The sequence below is a fragment of the Stegodyphus dumicola genome, chromosome 5 (genome assembly GCF_044657685.1).
Source record: "Stegodyphus dumicola isolate Sdum_Otavi_A_Nest chromosome 5, ASM4465768v1".
In the NCBI taxonomy this organism is placed as follows: Eukaryota; Metazoa; Arthropoda; class Arachnida; order Araneae; family Eresidae; genus Stegodyphus; species Stegodyphus dumicola.
In genome coordinates this window covers 233,535,871-233,561,693 of record NC_140772.1, presented here as the reverse complement: position 1 = coordinate 233,561,693, position 25,823 = coordinate 233,535,871, and the positions used below count along the sequence as shown (strand labels likewise).

The 25,823-nt window shown below is 32.3% G+C and overlaps 1 protein-coding gene across 3 annotated transcripts in view; it reads right to left on the bottom strand.

Moving 5' to 3' along the window:
- The window catches only part of Dhc36C (Dynein heavy chain at 36C), a 338,056-nt gene that overhangs the window by 211,309 nt on the left and 100,924 nt on the right, over positions 1 to 25,823 (bottom strand). For all 3 annotated transcript variants that reach the window (XM_085817779.1, XM_085817780.1, XM_085817781.1), the window contains exons 18-21: positions 24,630 to 24,761; positions 15,686 to 15,827; positions 4,391 to 4,497; positions 3,233 to 3,431 (exon numbers count right to left, since the gene is read on the bottom strand). In XM_085817779.1, coding sequence (XP_085673905.1) covers positions 3,233 to 3,431; positions 4,391 to 4,497; positions 15,686 to 15,827; positions 24,630 to 24,761 — 580 coding nt within the window. The remainder of the gene's footprint in view (positions 1 to 3,232; positions 3,432 to 4,390; positions 4,498 to 15,685; positions 15,828 to 24,629; positions 24,762 to 25,823) is intronic.

Here is a 25,823-nt window from a genome sequence, read left to right as displayed (position 1 = left end):
AAATGTTAGTGATTAAATGACATTTTAATGTGAATAAAAATATTTAAATTAATCTTAATATTTTCTTAGTAAATTCAAAATTTAATCCACGGAAAGAAAACAATATTTTTATTTACTTTATTTTAACATATCCTGTAAGGTTCTTATTTTAAACAAAACAGGTATGATTTTGCAAAATTCTTTTTTTTTTCCTTCCATATTCCTTACCACAATGCAAATTAGGTTGTAATGTACTTGAGATTTTTTAATCTTAGTTTATACCTTCTTATGCCACAGACCTTCTGGCATTCGTGCTACATGGTTAGATTTTCTGCCAGATAAATTTCTGCTAGTTAAATGCAATTACCTTGGCTTTGCATCCTTTAGCAGATAACACTTTAAACTTAACATATCATTAGATTAACTGAGCTAGCTTATACCTTTAACTTCATAGTCTTAGACCTATATATCAACATTTAACTTTATTGGATTGTTCTTATTTAACTTGTATTGCCCCAAGCAGTACTTATCTGTAGCAAAAGCTGTACTCTGTTTTGTTAGAAGCTCATTTTGTAAAAGATTGTTTAAAACCATTATAAGTTTTGTCATGCTATTTCAAATAAAGACATAAACTCTATACAAGTAAGGTTATATATACTTACCTAGTAAGGTTCCAGCTAACTAACCTTATAACCTTTTAAATAGACTTGGTTAAAATTTGTTGAAAATGCAGTGAATATAAGGATTCAGTTACAAATAAAACAATCTGGTTACTCAACACTTTAAGAAAGAAAACTAGATTTTCTTTCCTGAAATAAACTACCTAGAGTTTTGTAGGATATTCTAAGGAGGGAGAGAATAAGGTAATTCAAGATGTGGCATACTACAGCAATTTTCAAATATTTTGACTTATGAAGCCCTTTCTAGAATGAGCTCCATTAGCAAAGCCTTAACTTAGGCCTATCCTATGTCTTACAAATTAATGATGTTTAAGAATTTTATTACATAGGCAATTTAGATTAGGTTACTTGATGTCACGTGACAAAGCATGCAAGAGCTATCTGCCTATTACATTAGTAGGTTTGCTTTGGCTTGATTTAGTTGACAAAGCACACTAAGGCTATCTGCATAAAGGAAGGTATGCCTTCATGGAGGACTCATATTTTAAAATTTCAACTTTACCATAATATCTTATTTTATTCTCAACATGATATTACCAGTTCTCAATGTGTTTAGACATACATAAAGGTTCTTTCAAAGTTCATTAAGACATACCAGTATGTGCTACAACAAATATTTTATGTTATTCCCGAGAGCATCATTAAAGCCACTACAATAAATTCAGTTTCTGCAAGTTAATCCTTATATGCATTCAAATACATATTTGCTCATTACTTGTTATTTGGCATTTATATTACTTTACTTTACAGAAAACAGTTATAGTGCAATTTTATTATCAATTCTAGTGCACTGCAGGCCTAAATTAAGATAAAACATTAAAAACAAAATCATAAAATCATTTAATGAGCTACCAGTAATTACTTTTTTAGCACACATCAACACCACAAGACAACCATCTTAGTGCGTAGCACAGCAGAAGGAACTTATGGTGGTTCCTCAAGTTTTTTATACATTGGTATACAGAGTCTGCTTTTAAGAGATTGTGATTTAATACCATTTATTATTTTTATTTATCATCTTTATTAATGAAAATTCACTAGTTACATAAAACTCATAATAAAATCAAATGCACAAAAGACTTACAGAAGAATTCCTAAGAAATCATGATATTATCACTATGAATTTACTCCAAAACAACAAACCATTTATTTTAGTTTCAAAAAGCTTTGAGCAGATTCCAGGAATTCTCAAAAGACTGAGAAGGAATAAGAAATTTCTCAAATGTGCAGATCCAAGTAATGGCCTGTAACATGAGAACACGAAATTCACAGCACATTTCAGTGTTCAGAATGTAATTTCTAAATTTCTTGTTTCGATTTCACTTGTCTTATTCTGTAATTTCACTCAGTTTCTACTTACTTTATTTTTTTGGAGTGATCGAGAACCACACGCAGGGCCCTACATGGCAGAATTTTTAAATATTTTGATTATGGAGAAATATTTTGATTCCTTTTATTTAGAATGAAAGCATAATGTTTAAAATAAATCCAACATGCTAAACATCTAACCACAACATGCTAAATATCAGATTCAATTTGGTACAAACACAGACGCTAAATTCAATATGGTGAATTTCCACCTTCAGAGAATTTTTTTTGGAACATCTATAGGTAGTACATTTCTAGAATTAATTGGATGAATAAATTTTATGAAAATGAATGCTTTTACTCTAAAATAAAATAACAGAATAAAAGTAGAGCACAAAGTGATATAATTAGCATAATTTTAAGCTGAATAATGATAGAGAAGCAAAGAAAGTTATATGGATAAACAACTGAAATAATTGGGGGGGGGGTGAAGTGTTACTCAGACAACAGTTATAAAGTTTTTACTTTATAGCATATTCAGAAAGTCAGATAATTTTCCAATTGGTTTACATGAATATTAAATAGAATTTAAACAGAAATTATTTTTAAGTAACAAAATCTGTCCTATTTATAATTAATGAATATGCTTGCTCTAGTACATTCTAGCAATTATATCCACATTACTAGCAATTATATTGTATTAAAAAGATAATTATAAAACAAGATATGATTTAATTAGATGAAATTCATTAACTGTTGGAAAGAATTTAAAGGATAAGAATTACTAAATTCATAAAAGATCTTTCAAGCGAAATTGCTTTGTTTTTACATTATGCACAGAAATTCTCAAGAAAACATCAGTGTAACCCAATCCATTACACATTAAATTCTAAACTCAAAATACAACTAACACAATTTTTTAAATTCAGCCATTTGGTCCTTGGCAAAGTTATTAAAATTTAAACTAAAATATTTAATTCAAGGTACTTCTGTAAGATTAAATAACATAAAGTTTATATACATGAGAAATTTAAAATGTGAAATCGCTTCACTAATTAAAACATTAGAGTATGTCCATTTAGGCTAAGTACATTATTATATGAAGTAATACTATTAATTTAACTTTAAAATATCTTTTGAATAAGTATAACAGCAGAATGCAAGAGAAAGCATATTTTCCTCTGTAATGTTTTAATATTTGTAATAAATAAATAAGATAAAATTTAGATTTCATAACACATATAAGTGAAATTCAATTATTACACCTTTTTAATGCTTGAAAGCATATAGGATTCAAGTTCCAAAAGCCATTTCTCAACTTGACCTCTAGCGCTGGCAACAGATATAATACCAGTTAATTCAATCACCTCTCCCTCACTGCTTTCCATATGGGTAATGTCTAAGTTGTCTAAAAATTTGAGCTTTGCAATGCCCTCAAAGCACTTTTTCAAATGTGGTTGAACCCTGTGAAAAAGCATAAATTATTACATCAAATATAAACAAAAGTGGAAAATTAATTTTCAATTTCTTTTAATTATATATATATATATATATAGAAAGAGATTCTCTGTATTATATATATATATATATATATATATATAAAGAGATTCTCTGTATTATATATATATATATATATATATATATATAGAAAGAGATTCTCTGTATTCCTATTATACAACATTATGCACTTATGTATTAAAATAAAACTAAACAAAAAATATTTAAACAAATGAAATTAAAAAAATAAATTATTAAAATTAATTAACTTTGGCTTATTAACTTAGGCCTATCCTATGTCACAAATTAATAATGTTTAACTATAAGAATTTCATTACATGGATAATTTAGGTTAGATTATATGAATAAGCAAAGCACACTCGAGGGATATCTGTCTAAATGGAGGGATGCCTTCATGGAGGGCTTCTTCAGATAGACTGGTGTTATACACATTACACATAGAGAAAACCATGAAAATATCCTTGTAGCCAGCCCGTTTGCCTGGAATTTTCACATTTTAGGTAGAATATGAGTTATATCTATAGTTTAGAGCAATTACAGCAAACTGTAACATTTGTTTTGAGAAAAATTGTTTACATGATTATTTTACTGAACTTGATTTGCTTATAACTTCAAATTTTGGCCTACTTTAATTAAAGATGAAAATAATATAATGATATGAACATAAATTAAACAAAATATTTAAAAATCTACTAATTTATAAGAAAATCTCTAATTACACATTATATGGTTCAGAGAGCATAGAAATTGCAATTTTGAAAAGTTTCTTTAAAACAATTAAATAAGAACTGTAACATGTAAGGCTGTAAAGTCACTAAGATTATAATAATATTAAGGCTACATGAAAATATTTAATTCAGTGAAGAGATATAACATAGAAAAAAAAATTAGCAAAAATTTTATACTTTTTGGGATCTTTAGTCTCTGATAATATTTCAAGTAATTCATCATTTGAGAGGAAGAAAAATCTTGGAAAGAACAGACGCTTTTTTTCCAAATAATCATTAAGACCCTAGAAAAAAAAGATAGACTAAGCAACTAATAATAAACTGCTTTTTTTAAAAAAGAAACATTTAAACAAAGGTAATTTTAAATGAAAGGAAAGTTTTAACCTTCTAAACAATAATATCTATATCACAAAATTATACACATATTATGGAATAGAAATAGAGCTTAGTTTTATAGTGGAAAAAAAATTGGCTTGTCATTAATTATGCATTTGGTAATCCATTTTTATTTTACAATGATTACAAAATGCATTAAATGGTATTAAAATATTCAGACCTTCTACATATGTGGTGCATTCTGTATCAACACACATAAAAAATATTGAATTAGTTTCAATAAAATAAGTAGTTTGTCAATTAAAAAAAAGGAACTAAAAATTTTGTTGTTGGAAATACGTATGTAAGACAATAATTTAAGAAAACATATTCCACAGCCATTTATTATTGTGAACACTTTATATAACAGGGCTGGTCAAACTTCATGGCAAAAGGAGCCGCATGTCAGAATCCTGGAAAGTTTGAAAACAACATCTATGCTGGATAACTCTGAATTTTTATCATTTTTAAAAATACTGAGATAGGTTTTGAATAAATAAAAATATTTGAAATAAATAAATAACATTATGGTTGCACTATATGTAAATTAATAATTATTTTCTATATTCGGGAAACAATGCTCTCAAAATATACAAATTTGAAACTACTGTAAAATGTATCTGAGTGCTCTCTTTTATCAGATAAAAACATAGCACTTTCTACCGGTTCCCATCTTTTGTCTAATAGTTACCTCCAGTTATAATTGTTGACAAGATTTCCTAGAGTAAACTAGTGGGCAAGCCCGCTATTCATTGTTCATGTGTATAAGAGTTCCCATTGTAATTTCATAGGCCAATCAAACGTTAGTATAGGAGAGTGAGGGCCACAGACATTAAAGAAAGAAAACAAATTACCATACAAATCACTAGTTTAATATATCACTTTATTCTACCATCTAGAAATCAACGTGATGATTGGCACTGCTTTTTTGATACAATGCCCACTGTAATTTCAGTAAGGCAAAGTCTCAGGCTCGATTCCAGTGTAGCACTTTTAATGCTATTTCTCGTTTTTGATTTAATTTGTTTGAGAGCAGAAAAAGCACTTTCATGCACATATGTACTGCCAAATAGCGATAACATTTGAAAAGAGAATTTATGCAGTTTGGGAAAATGTTCTTTAGAAATAAGTTTCCAGGAATGTTCAGTGACATCACACTTTTTAGTCTGGTAGAATGGATCTGCCTGAAGATTACAAATTTCCATTTTAAGGTCACGAGACACCTCACTTACTTCAATCTCTATAAGGTTGTTTAACAACGAAAGTTTTGTTTTTAGGGAGCCAAAATCCTGGAACTCTTTCTTGATATCAATAATTATTTCATGAAACATACTAAAATTTGTGTCATTTTCTTCTTTCAGCAGCTGACAAAATGGGAAGTGTGCCATATTATTTGCCTTCAGAGCAATTTGCATAGCATGAATTTTTTTTGCAAAAGCCTTCAATATGTCCATAAAGCTGGGATATATTTTGTTTTCTGCCTTGTAGTTTAACTTTTAAGCATTTAGATGGGCTGTTGAATCTGTCACCATAATCAGCATCCAAATTGTCCATAAATGTAATAAATGTTCTCTGTCTCTGGGCTTTCCCTCTCTTTATTAAATTTATAATATTTACCAACAGTTTTCATTGTCTCACTGAGCCTTATAATTTTTATTATTTAATTATTATATTTAATATAAATATTTATATTTGTTATTTAAAGCAGGGTCTTTTGTTTTTCTAAATGTTTAACTAACACTTTTTTTTCCAATAAGAAGGGCAAATGCCAACAAAATGAATAAGAGGGCTGCATGCAGCCCACAGGACACGGCTTGGACCATGCTGTATTAGATGGATCCAGGCTTGTGCATCCTTTGGTCTCTCTTTTCTTTCTTCCAAGGATGGAACTTCCCAAACCTCATACCTGAAAATTTCAAAATGATTTACCATTCCAGAACTTGAATCTTACCACTTTTTTCATTATTTGAATACTAAACTCAGAATTCTTAAACCCTAATATCTCAAATGATTAGTTTTATTAATGCTAAATAGAAGCAATCATTAAAAAAAATGCTGTTGTTATAATTTTAGTGATACCTGAAACACCAATATCTCTTCATGACAGCCCTGACTAACACAGTTTCAGTGTGGGTAAAGAAATCCAGCAAAAGGTACCCAAATTTTCAAGCAATGGCTGTACAGAGTTTAATCAAAAATTCTAGAATCATCTCAATAATTCTAAACATAAAAATGGTAAATCTAGCAAATCATGCCATGGTATACAAATGCTGCATCACACACATGACCTGTAATTGCATCTCAGTTGAACTATTCTGCCAGGGCTATCAAATTTTGAACTGTTACTCAAATTTTGTTGACAAAGTGAAGCTCAAAATTCAATAGTTTATTTACATATATTGTTTCTTTTGTAGCTTTTTAATAAATATAGGCGAATTTTTTAAACTTTTATTATCAAATTTACTTTTCACTAAAATTATATTTTAAATTTTGTTTCATTTTAAAACATATGGAGCAAATGGTTTCACATGGAGCAAAAGCATTCTTCCCTTATCATTATTCTTATTTGAAAGTTTTATAAAATTTAGGATTCAATTTACCCTTACTTTTTTTCAATGCAACTTACACAAACTATATATATTTAATAAGATATCAATAAGATTTGAAATATATCATCAACACATCATAATATCAACATGCATGGACCATTTAAAAAATAATGCATAAGGTAGCAACAGTGCAAAGTGCTTGATGCAATCAGAGTGAAATTTGTAGTACAAATATTGACTATATTGTAAAAATGCCAATTCAAGCAATAAAAATGAAGTTTCATGAGCTGTGTGTAGTTGAAAAGCAGAACAGATCGCATAAACAATTATATACAGGAAAATTCACACACCTTATTTCAGTCAAAATTTCTTACAGAAGGTACATTTCAGATGTTTGAATTAAACTTTTAGTAATCATGGCCGCTTTCAGATGTATTACAGAAGACTTAATATAAAATAATGCCCATGACCAAATCTTAGGTTGGATGCTAACGTTACTATATTTCACGACCCCCAGAACCCCATAATATTTACAAATTTTGTGGGACCCCATATGCATTCCACAAATCTGACACACGCGTGAGTGAAACTGTCAATTTTTTCACTTGTACTGTAATATACTATTGCAGTTTCAGGTCATTAACTTTATTTTATAATTTAAAGACATAGAACAATGTGAAAATTTTAAATAAGTAACAGAAGAAATGACAGCGTAACTTTATTTTATAATTTAAAGACATAGAACAATGTGAAAATTTTAATTAAGTAACAGAAGAAATGACAGCGTCACGTGCAAAGCAAGGGAAATGAACGTTTATATTACAAAAAGAATGCATCAAAACGCTTTTGTTTTTTTCTTTGTCTGTATGGTCTTACCTTTATCTATTTTCAGATACATTGTGTAAAAATATTTGGTAATTGTAAAATTATTATAATAAGAAATATCAAAACTGCTAAAATTTTTGACGACCCCCCCCTGCTGCAGGTCTTTTGACCCCTAGATTTACAGATTTACAGAGCTAATAGTTTAAGAAACCCTGCTATAGTAGAACCTATATTAATCAGGCTTCTATCAACCTTGTCTCAGTTAATGAAGCTGGCAATCAAGTTAAAGAAATATCTGGAAAATGCAGTGACATTAGAAAAATACTGACTGCTTTATCAGGGCTCAGTAACATTTCAAATTTTATTAGTGATTGATATTTTGGCCTTTCTTATCAGAAATGGGTCATTAAACAACCTTCCTATTGTACATTGCAGTAAAAATTGTGATATATACGTGTTGAAAATGAAATCAATGTCAACTGATAATTATTTACTAGACATGTTTCAAGGATAAAAGAATGATGTTTCAAAATGGATAAATACAGAAAACAATGAACCAGATTTTCAAATTTTGAGTGATGAAGAAATCATTTACAACACAGATATAGCAAACAATAAAAACTGTAGTAATGTAAAATGTGAAAATTAACCATACTGATGTTTTGATTTCGTTTTATTTTGACTGCAGTAAAGCATATGATGGCACTCTGTCTAAAGAGAGGATTGCCTTCAATGAAGATTTTTAAGGAAAACATCTCATATAAATATACCTCATATATGCATCAAATATGTAGCATACATATATGAAATATATCTCATATATGCATTAAATATGTGCAAAACCATGAAAAGTTTCTATGCAGCCATCCCAGCAGTCACGATCTGAAGAGTTGAACAACCAAAATTCAGCGATCACCCACTTGCGCTTTGCACCTATTAATTTTGCTGAAGCCTTTAGCAAAGCTCTTTAAAGCAACATCCCGATGCTTTTCTTGTGGTTCTTTTGCTTATCAAAAAGTGATATAATTACACAATAGATTCAGCGATCACCGACTTCTGCTTTGCACCTATTAATTTTGCTTTAACAAAGCTCTTTAAAGCAACAATCCGATGCTTTTCCTGTGGTTCTTTTGCTTATCAAAAAGTGACATAATTAACACCATAGATGATAGATTTACAGAGCCATCATAAAAAAAAAGGTTGACATACATTTATTGATTCATTAGGTTTATAGATGTAAGAGATGCAAAAAATGTGCAGGATCCCCACCATAATTCGAACACCAGATCTTCCAACTGCTAGCTGGACATGCTTCCCATTATGCAACAAAGGCAAGGAAGAAAATATCTTATATACTTTCCCTTTTAAATGGTGCCTGGGGAGGTGGGGGCCAAATCACCAAATCCTGGAGTTGACAAAGCACGGTCCACCACCTTTAGTTTGGGCACCACTTGTAGTGATATTAGGGCTTTTTTAATCAGCAAACTCAAAACTGGAAAGTCCTCACCGACATTCAAACACCAGACCACCCGATGCTATGTATGCCATATCCTCTAACACTAGTCAGTTAATTAATGATCTTAATTATAGCTTGGCCAGGTACCTAAACAGCTCGCATTTCCTAACAAATTTTTAGAAACTGATATGTTGGTCTTTACCCACACAATGAAAAAATAAAAATATTCTTTTTGTTCCAACTGTTGATCATTTTTCAAAGTGGGTAGAAATAATTTTGCTTAGAAAGGCAATTGTTGCAGGTTTATTTAAAATAAATTTAAATTATAGATCTGTGATAAAAATAATCTCAGATAATAGTGAGCAATTTGTAAGTCAAATCTTTGAGGGAATGTGTTTGGGTCTTGCCATAAAGCATTTCAAAATGGTCCCTTATTGACTACAATCACATTTTGTAGAGTGAACAATAGAAATATAGTTAAAACTATCCACAACTGTATAAGAAATTACTACAAGTGATGGGATAGCTGAGTTAATGAATTAGGGTATGCACTGATATCTACCAAACATGATTCCATTGGGATGACACTGGCTGATTTTGCTCCTCAATAAACTTTTTTGTTGAAAAGAGGTCAGACGAATTTAAGTTGGAAGGCATTCACATATTAGTAGATGAGGCAACGGATAATTTTTTACATGGCCTATTACTATGATAAAAAAAAGCATGAGATTGATTTTAAGGTGGGAGATAAAGCTTGAAAATAAAGCATTCACTTACTTGTGCACCAGAAAGAAAGGTGAGGAAATTTGGTAATACATTCGAAAGTCCCATTTTAATCAAAAGAATCTGTATTTGTATTTAAAAGAAGAGAATGGTGTATCCATAAAAGTGAATGGAGATCAGGCGAAAAAATATGAGCGAGCTCATATGCCACTTATAGGTATTGAAAGAATGAATTGACAGGCTTGAGCAGTGTGGAAATTCAGTTTATCCAGCAGCGGCATATATGTCACAAGACTTGGAGGAAAAAAGAAAGAATTCCTGTAATGAAAAAAGAAAGAAAAGGCCCAGGGTGCTTCTAAAAGGGAAGCTTCAGAGCATGAAAAGCCTAGAAGAAAGAACAAGGAATATATCAAGGGTTGAAAAAAAAGTTCAAGCATTTTTGAGATGTCGAGCCCACTCAAGTAAGAAACAGGAAAAAGTCTCAATGAAAAAGATCATCAAGGGACTTGTATTGATGGGAAAATGGTGGGCCAGCTAAGATAAAATCTATGATATAAACAGCCACAAGAGAAGGAACCAATATCATTGAATGAGAAAAGAACCAGCAAGCAAAAAACACAGATCCATGGCAGACCAGACATTAAAAACTATGTATGGGAAACAAGTTTTCCAATGAAGTGGCCAGCTTCATACGAATATTCAGAATAGCAGTGGAAGTCGACAAGAATAGAGGAGCGAGTCCAGAAGGGAAATAGACCATCACATGACCAGGATAGTTATCAACCTCAGAGACTCTTAAAGGTAAATAGGACTGTCATTTTATTTGACATTGGACAGCAGATGTGATTGCTAGAAGCTCTCTCCACTAGAGATTCAAAACTCTCAGCTTAAATACACTCAAAGCTAATTTGCATTCTGGTGAGGAATTACAATCTCAATTATACCCTATTTCAAAATTTGTATCTAATGTTCAAGACTTAAATTGTATTTAACTTTGTAAGTGTTGACTGGAAAACATAACATTATGTTACTTATCTGCCATAGAGAGATTTCCTGGAGAAGCACATCTCTGACTGCTACAAAAATCAAAGTTAAAAGAAAATTTACCTTACTTCTTCAAATATCAATTTAATTTATGCATGTGTAAAAAGTAGCTAGTACATTTTTATTTTGCCGCCCAGATGATATAGCGGTTAAGGAAGCCAGACTGTGATACCAACGGGCCCGGGATCGAATCCCGGATAAGGCATGGATGTAAAATTGTTTTTCTCTTCATAGGAGGTAGCAGTGGTTGTCTGTTAAGCACCTACACAATAAAATGGCCACCACTTTTGGCCTTAGTAGTGGCCAATGCCATTATAGGCAAGTGCCTGCTATTGGGGGGGGGAATTATTTTTATCTTAAGCAAAGAATCTTTCCATGTTAGACAATGCTCAGAAACAGACTACTCATTAGACTGGGATAGGGTTTACCCAGGAGCTGAAGAGAATTGAACTTTGTTCACAAAGCCAAAGGATCTCAAGCTATGTTTAATTCAAGAAAGAAGCTTTTCTGTTGATATACTCATTTACATTTAAGAATATTTTCTTTGTGTGTTAAACACAATTGTATTACTACAGTCCAAAAGACTGTAATGACTAGAAAATTTTGGCATGAATGTAAATAAAATAATAGCAATTGCTGTACATTTCTAAGAAACTTTTAAACTGGCTAATCTTTTGAATATGGCCAGTATGCTGAATGAAGCTTAATATCTTGAATGCATGAACATACATGTTAAAAACGAATGAATTATGAAAGCAAAATGTGCTCTTAGTAGTGTGTACTTTAAATGAAAAATAAAATTTTCCATATTGAAAAATGAGGTTAGTTAAATGGCATGCTTTCTAGTCAACGCTTAAATGAAATTTAAATCTTGAACATTAGATACAAAATTTGAAGTAGGGTGCCATTGAGTTTGTAATTCCTTCCACATTCCTTGCCAAAATGCAAATTAGCTTTAACTGTATTTAAGCTGAAAGTTTTGAAGCTGCAGGGGGGTTTCCAGCAATCACATCTCCTGTTAGCATTTTTTTGCCAGCTCTTAAAAGCTTCAGCAAAAATATTAACAGCAGATGGCTTTGGCATACTTGCTAGCTGATGCTTTAAACTTACATGTCCATAAAATAACTGAACTAGCTTATTTCTTATCCTATTGAATGCATTACATTACTCATGTATGAATTTGTCTGCTATTGCTTAGTTTAAATTGTCCTAAGTGGTGCCTGTAGAATGAGTTGTAGCTTTATGTTCAACTTCCAACTAAAGTGGAAAGGCTATTTTAAACTTTCTCCTGTATTTATGAGTTGACGAGATGAAGTGATAACTCACTGTAATCAGCAGGGTTTTAACCTTTAGCTCCAGTTATCAATAGCAACCCTAGAAAGTTTAGTGTGTTTAATGCTCATAACCATGTAAGATTTTGGTTAGCAGGTAGTTTTTGAAAATATTGCAATTTAACACACTGTTTCACTCAATACAATGCTAGAAAGTAGGGTGAAAGAAAGAGTTAAAAGAGAAAATGCAAATTTTAAAATATTATTTTTGTACCTGAATATTGTCTAACTTAAATACTTCTATGGCTACACTATTTTTATTTCCAAATTCCTGGATGGAGATATTAGATGTAAGTAAATTTGAAAAAAATGCACAGTTAAGAAGAAATTTTGCAGAACGTAAATTTAGCATCCTGAATTTAATTGCTTGTAAGGTCTGGCTCATGCTTTTAGATACTAGAACTTTAAAACATCATCCAAGGTCATTAACACCTTTGCTTGTGATTTGTTTAAATGATGGTGGGGAAAATTATATGGTAGTTTATGTTAATTAACCAGTAATTATCCTTTATTATAACTTATCCTTTCTGTAGTCTTCACCAGAATGTAAATTAGTTATTTTATGTATTTAAGCTGAAGATTTGAATGCTTATATTAGTGCTTTTGACAGCTGCATCTTGATGTTACTGTTGCAAGATGTGCCTAAGCTATTCCAGCTTTAGTATCTTGATAGATGATATTTAGAAAATTTATGCCGCTAATTACTTCAAAAAGTTCAAGAAGTCTATTTTATGTGCAGTCACTAACTATGTTATCTATATTTGAACTTTAACTTTCTTTTGTATTAATTCAAATACCCGTCAGTAGTGGAAATTCATCTGTCTTTCTGTTTATGCAAGGCTTAAATAAAAAGGTTATGTTAGCCTTCACAAGACTTTGTGATTTGTTTCAAACTAAACAATAAGTCTAGTAAGGTCTGAAAGACTTTGGTACAAGGTTCTATAATAGCAGAACTCTAGAGGGCAAAGGCCACATACGGGATCATGAGCTGCAGTTTGGCCATGCTTGTTATATAATACAGTCAAAAGTCGTTAATTCGGACACCCATAATCCGGAATGATCTATAATCCGAACCTCAAAGCTACGACCTTTACGGCTGCGAATATGCGTGTGCGCAAAATACGTTTATGAATGCGCATTTCATGTATAACGGACGGTATAAGTTAAGCTAAAATTATCTAATTCAGTTAATGTTGCAGATTGCGGAATTGGATTCGGCTTATTATTTTTTGCAGACTGTTAGAGCAATTTTATAAAAGTAAGCTTGAGCTTTCGATTACGTCAAATAGAATTTCTGATATATATTTACTAATATGTAAAGGATCTACAAAGCGAAAGTATGCTTCCAAGTCCATTAACCCCTTCGCGCCGATTGTCACGTATACGTGCCAACAACAAACACACTTACCTACCAGCCGACACACAGGCGTGCCAGAGCATTTTTATGTTTACTACCGACTGTCACGTATTTGTGCCAGTACCCTGGAACGTTTTTCAAACTATAATTTCTGCCACAAGATGGCACTGTATGTCCATATGGTTTCAGATACATGTACATTAGACCTTCTACTCGAAATGAGAGAAGCATGACTCACATACACATGTTTTTGATTATATAAACAAACGGGAAACTAAATGTTTCCGAATGGCGTGATTTATGACGTCTCTTTAAATCGCACTTTATTCACATGTGGTAGTTGTTTATTGTAAGTAGAAGTTTTATATGCACTAAAGCGTTGAGTATTTCGGTTTACAGTTCAGTTTTTAGAAAATAATTAGATCTTGTTAGATGTGAATTCTTTCTGTTTTTACCGTTTCAATGTCGAAGCGTCGAAAATGTTTAACAGAGCATGAAATAGCAGAAATGATGCAAAATATTTCAGATATTGATTCTGAAAGATTAACTGAAAGACATTTTCCAAAACTTTGTTCAGAAGAGACTGATAAGAAAATGAGACGACGATGCTTCGTTTGTTCACATTCCCGGAAAAATCCTCCAAAACGGCAAATGAGTTATTACGAGTTCAAGGAATGTAACGTAGGACTGTGTGTAGATCCTTGTTTTAAAATTTTTCATATGAAAAGAGAATTTTAAGTAATATATTTAGTTTTCAGATGTATAATGTTAAAAGTCATAAAATGGTGAGTAATTAAAATAAAATGTGTAAAATATGCATTTAAACAAGAAATAAGGTAATTAAAGTATATATATATATATAAATATCTATAAAGCATAAGCCATTTAAATACTCTATAGAGCATTATTAAACAATGCGTTGATTCTTCGGAAATTTCATGGATTTAGGCTTAGTAGCAAAAAAGCCCCGGCCCTGGAGATACTCGCAAAAGACACTGCCGGTCTCCGCGATAAGCGCGCGTTTTCGCTACCCGGCTCGAAGGGGTTAAACAAAAAGTGGAATTGCTGCAAAAAATGGATAAAGGCATATCCTTTGTTTATCTAAACTTTAATGTTTCTTTATCTAAACTTTGTTTATCTTTAACGCCGCAGCGCGCAATGAATTGGAAGTTGATTTGTCAGCACTATCCTTATCTTTAAGGCAGATGTTTTTATTTTATTTGGCTTATAATTCCTTACTAAATGTAGTATTTCCTCTCGATGTACTCCGTCTTTGATATAATTTAAATCAAATTCCTCATCATTATAATTTGCTTCCGATAGCGAAGAAAGTGACAAAGGTTATTGAAAATGAAAAAATTGTGATTGACAAATTAGTCGGTATTCTCGACACAGCAATTATAGGACTTGAACAGTGGAACTTTGTAACTGAACAAGAAATTATGTCTGTTTATAAAATTAAAGAGAATGCATTATCACATAAAAAACGAAGCAACTTAAACAACTTACTTTGAAAGAAATGTTTAATAAAGTAAACAATTAAATATTAAGCTTTTTTTTTTTTTGTAAATTTTGATACCCTTTAGATCATAATTGTTCTTTATTTCATAAATTACGGTTTCATATTTTTAATTTTAGAATTTCTGCATGCCATCTTACCAGATTTAAACTGATGATCTATAATCCGGAAAAATCGATAATCCGGAATCGCCGAAGTCCCGACGAGTCCGAATTAACGACTTTTGACTGTATTATAGCATCATGTGGCAAACTATTTGAGCTAATATAAATTCAGGAGGAAAAAGCCGAAACCTTTTGTATCAACTCGAGGAGTTCATTTGAATTTTTTAATGTCTCCAGCAAATTCTCAATATTCACAACAGCAAGAACATGTCTATCTTCTAATGCTGCTTTCATTATATCTCTCCAGTTTTTGTCAACAGTATTAAAGCGTCTATAAAATAAAAAAAAATAAAAAAATTAAATTAAATTTTTTAAAAAGACTAAATTTGCTGAAGAAAAATTTGCTTATTCCATTTTAAACATTTATTCATGAATGCTCACAAGCATTTCCTAAAGCATTTTTATAGCCTAATTTGTTTGCTCATATAGTTGAAATTGATCAAGAGCCATTTATATAGTTGCTCTGAAAACAAAGAAAGAACAATCAAGAAGAAAACAATGGAAAGCAAAAATATTATTATTTTATTTTCCATTGCTTTCTTAATTGAAAAAGAACTGCTTCCTGAAAATTTCAGATTACAATTTGATCCTTAAATACTGGCAAAAGAATTTGAGAAAGCTAAAAAAAGTATTTAAAAAAAGAAACTGAATCTGACCTTGGTATGCAGATTTCAGTTTCAGATCAAAAACAATTTTAAGTGAAGCAGTTACAAAAAGCTTGATAATTTAAGAATTGGAAATAAAAAATATAGACCATAAAATCTTATACACAAAATAGATTGTTCAAGTTGGCAGGGCCAAATAATAGAAACAAATTTCAATTCAAATGATATTATTTTATCATACCTTAATGACACAATGAGATCTGCGTGCTTAATTAATAAAGAAACAATTATTCATCATATAATAGCACATTTATTTCATTGGATCACTTGCATCTAAGGCATGCAACAAACAAATCTCTCAAATACTAATACTTCAACAAATACTTTTCTTAATTGGAAATACTTTCATTTCGCCAGAACATGGAATCTATAAACTGAAACAGCAAACACCTTTAAAGAGGTTTACATTGAGGTGCTTAAGAAATAAATACACTCATTAACAATTCATCGATAACTATAAATTAAATAATAATTCTAAATAAATATGTATTATTTTCTGAAAAGCAAAAATAAAAGTTCAGGTCTTTTCTTAGTGTATTAAAAACTGCCTCCTGAATCATGACCCACATTATGGGAATCAGTGGCTTTCAGAATCATCTTTACATCTGGGTAAACAAAAATTAATGTGAAACCTGAAAAGCTAAAATAAAGAATACATAAGTGAAGGATAATTAAGAGAAACCAGATGTAGTTATCTAAATGACAATAACAAAAGGCAGTATCATTTAATACAATTTTTAATACTTTACTATCAATTTTACTGTTTTTTTTAAATTTTCTTAGTTAGTTTCTGGTTTTCACTTTTATGCTGTCATTAAACATAAAAAATAATTAAATTGTTTTATTGGAAGAATGATGCATGAAGAATTTTAAATTAGTGAGGGGGGAGAACTTAGATTTCCATAGATTCTGACAAAACTGTCACGAATTTTTAAGGGAATTATGCATAAATCTTCATTAGTAAAAATTTTTTTCAAAGTGAGGAGGAGCAAAAATCATACTCATAAGGAAATTAACATGTGAAGCATAAAGGAAAAATATAGCACCATCTGTAACTATAATGAAATGTGAAAAACTTTTGAAAGAACCAGGAAAACTGGAATGTAACTTTTTTTTTTTTTTTTTTTTTTTTTTAATGTAAAAAGATTCTATGAAGTCCAAGTTAACAACAGATGAAGCTCTGTGGATAACTTTTGTCACATCTAAGTGAAAACTGTGATTAAAGACCAGCTATGATTAGCTATTGCAATTTTGTTTATTTCTCTTTTTTTGAACATAGGATTTATGTTCTTTGATGAGAAATTTTATGCTCTTTTAAGTTGGCTGATATATATTGTTATGCCATATTGACTGACTGATTGATTTATAGCATATCTTGTTAGCTCCTAGAATCATGGTTACTTCGAATCAATTAAAAATATTTTAGGAATCAGCTTGTAGAATCACTTCCTGAAATACTTTTAGTTGATTATTTACGATTTAATTTGCTACATACTTTTAAGCCAGAAAAAACATTTAGTTGATTGGAAATGGCCAGCAGTATTTTTAACTGATTAAACAATATTACAACTCAATTTTAACAAATGGTTCAGAAGCAAAGTGACTACATAAATCAACCTAGAGAATAAACTGAATCTTGTAATTAAACTTGTCTGCAAAAAATATACAGTTTGACTGCTCAAGCAACCAAGAATTATACATATTTTGTAAATCAGGTCAAACAGCACTCTCCGTACATACTTACCAAAATATCATATTTTATACAGAAGTCAGTCTGAAATTTTTCATCGTAAGTGGCAGAATAAAATTAACAGTTAGATTTGAAAACATTACTATTTTAGCAAAGCAAATGATTTTTTGGACAACTGCAAGTAGTTTGGCATAGAACAAATAATAGGCAAAAGGAAAAATGGAGTTGACGCGAGAACATTATTGTGCTATGATTTTCTTTGATTTTAAAGTGGGATTTAATCAAGATGAATGCATTTAACATCTACAGTTAGCATTTAGATATGTTGTGCTACTGTATTCACATGGTTTATAGAATTTTCCAGAGGTTGCAACTCTCTTCAGGATGAAAAACACACAAAGGCCATTGTTAGCAGTAATCCAGCATGTATGTTTGCCATATAAAGAATGTTAATCAATGATAATCGCTGCACCTACCAAATGATACAGAAGGAACTTAACATTGGATCCACCATCATACATAAAATTGTTCATGAAGAACTGCATATGAAAAAACTAGATTTCCACTGAGTTCGCCATAATTTAGCAGAGCACCAAAAAGTGGAGTGTGTCAGAATCAGTAAAGAAACCCTTAAATTATTTAAAGATTACATTATTTACACACACATTATTTCTACAAGGTATCTTGTAACAAGTGTTTCTACAAGGTATTCTTGTAATCAAAAACGGCAAGAACGTTTTGGAGAGTCAGAAAGAAAAAGTCATAAAACAAATAATAATCACCGCAAATCCTCAAAGTAATCAGCATCAGCATCCAGTGACTTTTGCCAATGAGTGGCTAGCTGTACAATGCCATCACAGTATATCTCAGGAGTCATAGATGCAAAGAAGTCTGCAGAGGACTTTTCGAGGTCTGGCCAGTTATTGAAGGATTTACTATGAAGATGGTTGTCCAGGGAATGGAAAAAGGTGGTAGTCTGTTGGCGTGAGATCTGGAGAGCATGGTAGATGAGGTAGTGTCTTCCAGCCCAGTCGCTGGATGGTGTCCCAGGCCTCCTGAGCCACATGCGGCCTCCCATTGTCATGGAGGAGGAGTACACTCTTATGATTGACCAATGCTGGCTCTTTATGCATCAGTCAATGGTTTGGCTCACTGGCAGGAGCCAAACCATTGACTGATGCATAAATACATCCATTGACTGTGCACCACTTGGCGCCTAGTCCACCAGATACTGAGCATGATCTTGCGTGGGTTGAGAGAAGGTTTCACAGTGTGAGGCACAGGGTCCCATGGTGACAAGCAATGTATGGAACACCTGGGAGTGTCATACTGGGTCCACTTTTCATCACTGGTGAGTACTCGATCAAATATGGATGCATTGCCGGACCAAGTAAGCAATGACAAACAGGTAGTGACATGCTGTTGCTTGTTTGCATTGGACATGAGTGGGGTACCCAATTGCTCAGCTTATATACCTTTTCTATGCGGTACAAATGGAGTCTGATCATTTCATCAGATACCTGGAAGTTTCATGAGTGGGGGTACCCACTTGCTCAGCTTGTATGCCTTTCTTATGTGGTGCAAATGCAGTCTGATCATTTTATCAGATACCCGGAAGCCCACCAGCGGCCGAGCGGTAAAGTGGCTGAACAATGGTAGTCCAGTCCAAGGTTCGAATACTGCGAACAGGCTGGCTGCATGGGTGTTTTCGTGCTTTTCCCCATGTGTAATGTGTATACGAGCCAGTTTCCCTTCGAAAGTCCTCCACGAAGGCATCCCTCCCTTTAGGCAGATAGCCCTAGTGTGCTTTGCCATAATTAAATACACCACCACACCAGATACATGGAAGTGCAAGAGCAAGCTCACATGTTTGGCTACTTTCCCTCTCTATGGCTGCTTTCAGCCTCATCGTCCAGTGTTTGTGGCCACTGCTGCGTGGTGCATCATTAAGAGACATATTCCCTGACCTGAATTTCTGGAACTATTGCTTAGCAATTCATTTCTTAATGGCACCCTTCCCAAAAGCCTGGCAGATTCGGCGACTTGATTCTGCTGCTGACCGGTCCACTTTAAAATCCTACAGCAAAGAACTCCGAACGAACACCTTTGATGCATCCATTTTAATCAGTCGTTGTGTGAGTTATGTTTGAAGTACCGATGGATCACACATTTATATTCTTGGTCAATGTCCATACTCTCATCCTAATCACTTCATCGCCAGGTTTGGTAACTATTTTAATGTTGGGGTTCACTCTTCTAATGTATTACAGAACTTTTTTGGTTACTTTGTAAAAGTGTAATGGGTGATGAAACATACATACCATTTTTTAATGTTCCAACAAATCAAAAAAGTATGGGTCTTTGTAGATGATTCCATGCCCACAATGGTGAACAGACAAGAAATGCCACGAAAAAAGTAATGTATACATTTTTCTTCAGAAGTATAGTACTAGTCAAAGACATCAAGCTGAAATGACAGAAGACAGCTAGACACCCAATCTAGCTGCTTGTGACTTTTAGCTATTTTTTTAATGTAAAAAATTAAAAAAAAAAAAACTTATATGGATGTCATTTTCATTCGAGAGATGAGAATGATGAGACTACAAAAATATCCATGCTCATTCAAAACATTAGTAAAAGCCAACCAAAAAACAATTATCCATATGTAGCTACTAAAAATGCTGGAAGCTGTATGTATTTTGCCTGCTTCATTTGATATCTAATGAAGGTTAAAATATTTTAAAGAATTGTCTGTTTTAAAATGCCGTCAAACATTTCAATCCTGTTTTATAGTCCTTTTGGTAAGACAGGAATTCAAAGAATATTATTATCTGAGTTTGATCAGCATCAAATTGTTCTGCATTGTATTTGCTGCTCTTCTAAAAGCCTGCCCCTTTCTGGCAACATTAACACCAACATGAAGATGTCAGAAACATGCCAGACAGCTTTTGTGAAACTTGATTATCATCCATCAACTGACATGATTACTCAGATTACAAGTTCAAATGATTCTTTTATTTCTTAATTATGATTTCTACAACAGACATGATAATGCACTGTTAAGACCAGTTTTTGGAATTCTTATAGTAATTTGCTTTGAAAATGTATGCAGTAATACTGGTGAGGCTTCAAGATATATAACACAATAATTTTTTTAAAAATCAAAACATTTGACATGAATTCTCGTACTGGATAAAAGATCATACAAGTTAATACAATAGACATTGTAATTTATTTTTCAGTAATTGACAAAATAACAGATAATCTTCTTATTAAAACATAAATTTTACTTTTATTTTACTGAGATAAATAATTTGAATACAATTTTTATGTGTCAAAATTTTCATACATCTCCTAGCTGGTCAAACTTCAGAATAATAATTTTTAAACAATTTCTTCTGTTGCTGAGCAACAGTTACATCAAACAAATATGGCATTGCCACTTCAATAATTAATATAGTTATTTGTTAAATAACAAGATATTACAACACATTAATATGATAATGATATCAGACATAAGCAATAGTAATGTAACTAATTATGAAACTGATCAAATTCCCAGAATTAAAGAAAACTGGCAGCTGTGAAAGTGAATTACCTGAAACAATGTTTATATCATCTATTTTTTAGGATAACTTAAAGAAAAAATAAAAATTCTGTAAATTTATTTAACTTTGATATGTTCCTGAAATGTTGACCTGCATAATAGTTAAAAACTTAAAATGTGCATCAAAGGGGCAAATAACTTTCGATCATATTTAAAGTGAAGTAAAATTAATTTTCTTAATATATTGGGTCATATAAAAAGTCTGCAGTTTTTTGCCAGTCGATGGTGTTGATACCCATATGTCCGGCAAGAATCACCCGATTGTCTCAAACAAACATGTGCTTAAAAGGTGACATTCAGCTTCCATTGTTAGTGAAGATAGTCTTCTAATTCATTGCTCATGTAAAAAGTTATACTGATTTTAAAATGAATACAATATCTGAAGAAATATGCTATGTGATGCTTTTTTACTATAAAAAAGGTAAAAACCCTGCAAAAACATGTTGAAAAATTTGAAGTGTACAGTGAGAATGCTGTGAGTGAACGAAGGACCAGGAGTGGTTTGCACAATTCTGTTCCGTAAATTTCTATGTTAAAGTTGCACCTCGCTCTGGTCGACCAGTCACTGAAAAAGGTCGATGAAATTTTGCAACTGGTGGAGCTAGATTGGCACACAAGCTGTCAGGAAATAGTGCAAGGCACTAACATCAGTCACATGTCAGTTTGGAATTATTTGAAAAGAACACTCTACAGAAAGAAGCTTGATGTTTGGGTGCCAGAAGAATTAATGCAAATATATTTGACTGACTGAATTACCATCAGTGAAATGCTGCTGAAACGCAACAAAATATAACCATTTTTAAAGCAAATCATTACAGGCGATGAAAAGTGGATGAAATATGAGATTATCAAATGCAAGCGATAATTGACAAAGGTGATGACCCTCAAAAAACGAATTCAAAGCCTGGATTGTTGCCAAACAAGGTTATGCTGAGCGTTTGGTGGAATTGGAAAGGAATTGCCCATTATGAGCTGCTGCAACCTGGCAAAACCATCAAATTGGCTCTGTACTATGCACAACTGGACTGTTTGAATGAAGCAGTCCAGAAAGAGCGACAAGTATTGGCCAACAGAAAGGGAAGTTGTGTTCCATCATGACAATGCAAGGCCACACACATATTTGATTACTCGGAACAAATTGATGGAACTTGGTTGGGAAGTTTTGATGCATTCACTGTATAGCCTGGACCTTGCAAAGTCTGACTACCATTTGTTTTGGTCTCTGCAAAACTCTCTTGATGGTAAAAAACTGGCTGACTGAAGCACTGCTGAAAATCACAAAAAAGTTTTTTGATGTAAACCACAGAAGTTCTACATCAATGGAATTATGAAGCTACCCAAAGAATGGCAAAAGGTCATAGATAACACTGGTCAATATATACGAGGGCTATCCAGAAAGTAGATTACGTTTTGGAATAAAAAAATAAACAAAGTATAGGAAACAAATTTTATTATATACAAATGAAAGCCACACTCAAATACTACTTTTCTACATAGTCACCATACAAATTAAGGCATTTATCGTAGCGATGTACGAGCTTGGAAATTCCTTCGTCGAAAAATTCGGCCGCCTGCGCCTTCAACCACTTCGTTACCTCTTCTTGCAGCTGTGCGTCGTCATCAAAACGCTGCATAGCCAGCCACTTCTTCATTGCTGGGAATAGGTGGAAGTCGCTCGGTGCCAGGTCGGGACTGTACGGCGGATGAGGAAACAACTCCCACTTAAAAGATTCAAGAACTTTACGAGTGACATTTGCCGTGTGGGGCCGGGCGTTGTCGTGAATCAACAAGATCTTAGAGCTCAACATTTCTCTGCGCTTGTTTTGAATTGCTCTTCTGAGTTTTTGGAGAGTTTGGCAATACCTTTGAGAGTTTATTGTAGTGCCTCTTTCCAGGAAGTCCACCAGAATTACACCTTTTCTGTCCCAAAAAACAGTCGCCATCATCTTCCTTGCCGACATTGTTTGCATGCATTTCTTGGGTTTTTGGGGAGAACTTGTGTGCCCCCACTGCATTGATTGCAATTTCGTTTCACAGTTCACATGTTTCACCCATGTTTCGTCACCAGTAACGATGCGATCGAGTAAAGAGTCACCATCCTTATGGTAAGCGTCCAAAAAGTTCAACGCTGCAGCCATTCGCTGATTTTTGTGATCCTCTGTCAAGATTTTTGGAATCCATCTTGCACAAAATTTGTGGTAACCAAGCTTTTCGCTGATGATTTCGTGCAACAAACTTCGCGAAATTTGTGGAAAACTCAAAGAAAGTTCCGTTATTGTGAAATTTCGATTTTCACGGACTTTAGCATCGACTTTTTCGAGAAGTTCGGCGGTCACTATGCTGGGTCTCCCACTTCGATCTTCGTCGTGAACATTGGTTCGGCCATTTTGAAATCTTATGACCCACTGACGCACTCCACCTTCAGTGATAATGTTGTCCCCATACACTTCACGAAGCTGCCGATAGATTTCTATCGGTTTACAGTTTTTTGCAGTCAGAAACCTTATTACTGAGCGCACCTCTCAGCTCGCGGGATTTTCAATTAATGCAGACATTTCAAACCGTCACAGTATCTGAATGGAGCACAGCACGAACCTCTCACTAGCACGGCTAGATGCAGACTGAGCTGCGCAACGCTCTGACCCCAAGATGGCCGCGCTAGCCCCACCCCTAGCGGACACAGACGGAAACGTAATCTACTTCCTGGATGGCCCTGGTACTTGATTAAAATTTATTTTTAATAAAGAATTTTTTTTCAAAAAATGTAACAAAAAACCACAGGGACTTTTTATATGGCCCAATGGCAGCATAAATTAACTAAATTCAAAACTCTACTTTTGGCTTATAATCAGTATGATGATATGGCGTATTTGTGATAATTTTCAATAATAACATAAGAAAATACTTCTGAGATACTTTATTCAGGATGCTTTATTTTATTTTATGATGAGTATGAACATCAGTTAAGTTTGATTAAATTTTGTAAAAGGTTTCAATGTGCATATATATCAAGTAATAAATCAAGCAATTTTTAAAATAAAAAAATACAAAATTTTAATAATAAATCAAAGTTTAACATACAAATTTACCTAGAAGCTTCTTAACACATACCTTCCTTCTTCAGGCATTTGAGCCATTATATCAGGAGAACTAAAAATTGGTTCTAAATACAGCCAAGTAGCTTGAACTTTCAACCACTCATCTATTATTTCTTGCAGAAGCATTAGTTTACTTTCCCAAGACCTTACACATAAACAACAGCATAAGTATTATAAAATGCTTCATACAATTTGAGTGTGCATAAGTCATAAACATATCCATGCTGCATGCAAACAAATTAAATCAGATAAAGTTTTAACTTCAACATTTTAATTTTAACTATACCTGTGTGACATAACATAGGTGACGTATATATCTACATACCAGTAAAAGAGAAAATATAATCTTTCAGCCAATACCACAACTAAAACTTCTATAAACAAACAGAAATAAAATGATACCACTAAACTAAAATTTCTATTAACAAACAAATAAAATGATACCACTATGTTTCTTTTCAATTGCTTGCCTTTGCTTAGTTAATATGTCATCTGAAATCTATTTCTTTATTGCCAATTGAAATAATGTAAGTATTTGAATCATAAAATTAAAGTTAGTGAATAGAGGGTGCATTTATCATCTTTGTTACTATTCTGTGTATTACATATAAAGAAAGGTGATCTGCAAAAACCCATGCCTAACAATTAATAAAAAAAATTCATAAGCTCCAGTATGATATTTTCTGTAATCTTATACATTACATCTTAAATTTTTATCATGTATTTAATAGATAAATTAATCCTTGAACACTGTGGGTTTCAGTTGTATGACTCCATTTATGTAGAGATGTCTTCAATAGACAAACAAGCAACTAATTTTTCATAATTCTGGTACTTTCTTCTTATTATTATTTCTATTTTTAAAATGTCAAGTTGGCATCAAGATTATTGTCAAATTCATGTTTATTTCTCTCACACACTTTTGGGCTGCTATGTTTCCACAATTGTTTTTATTACGGCATCAGAAGCATTTTCTCATCCCAAGGACTTTTAGCACATAACTCCTCATAATAAGATTCATAAGGCAAACCATGCTGATAATTAGAAGACTGTTATAGTATTTTAACATTCTATGTATGTGCAGCTTTTGTTGGATCAATTCAAATTTAAAGATTCACAGCAAAATAGTATTCTCACAGTATTCTATAAACTGATTTTTTCAGTTTTTCTGCTTTATATACTCATCAAAAGTCAGAATAAATACTTG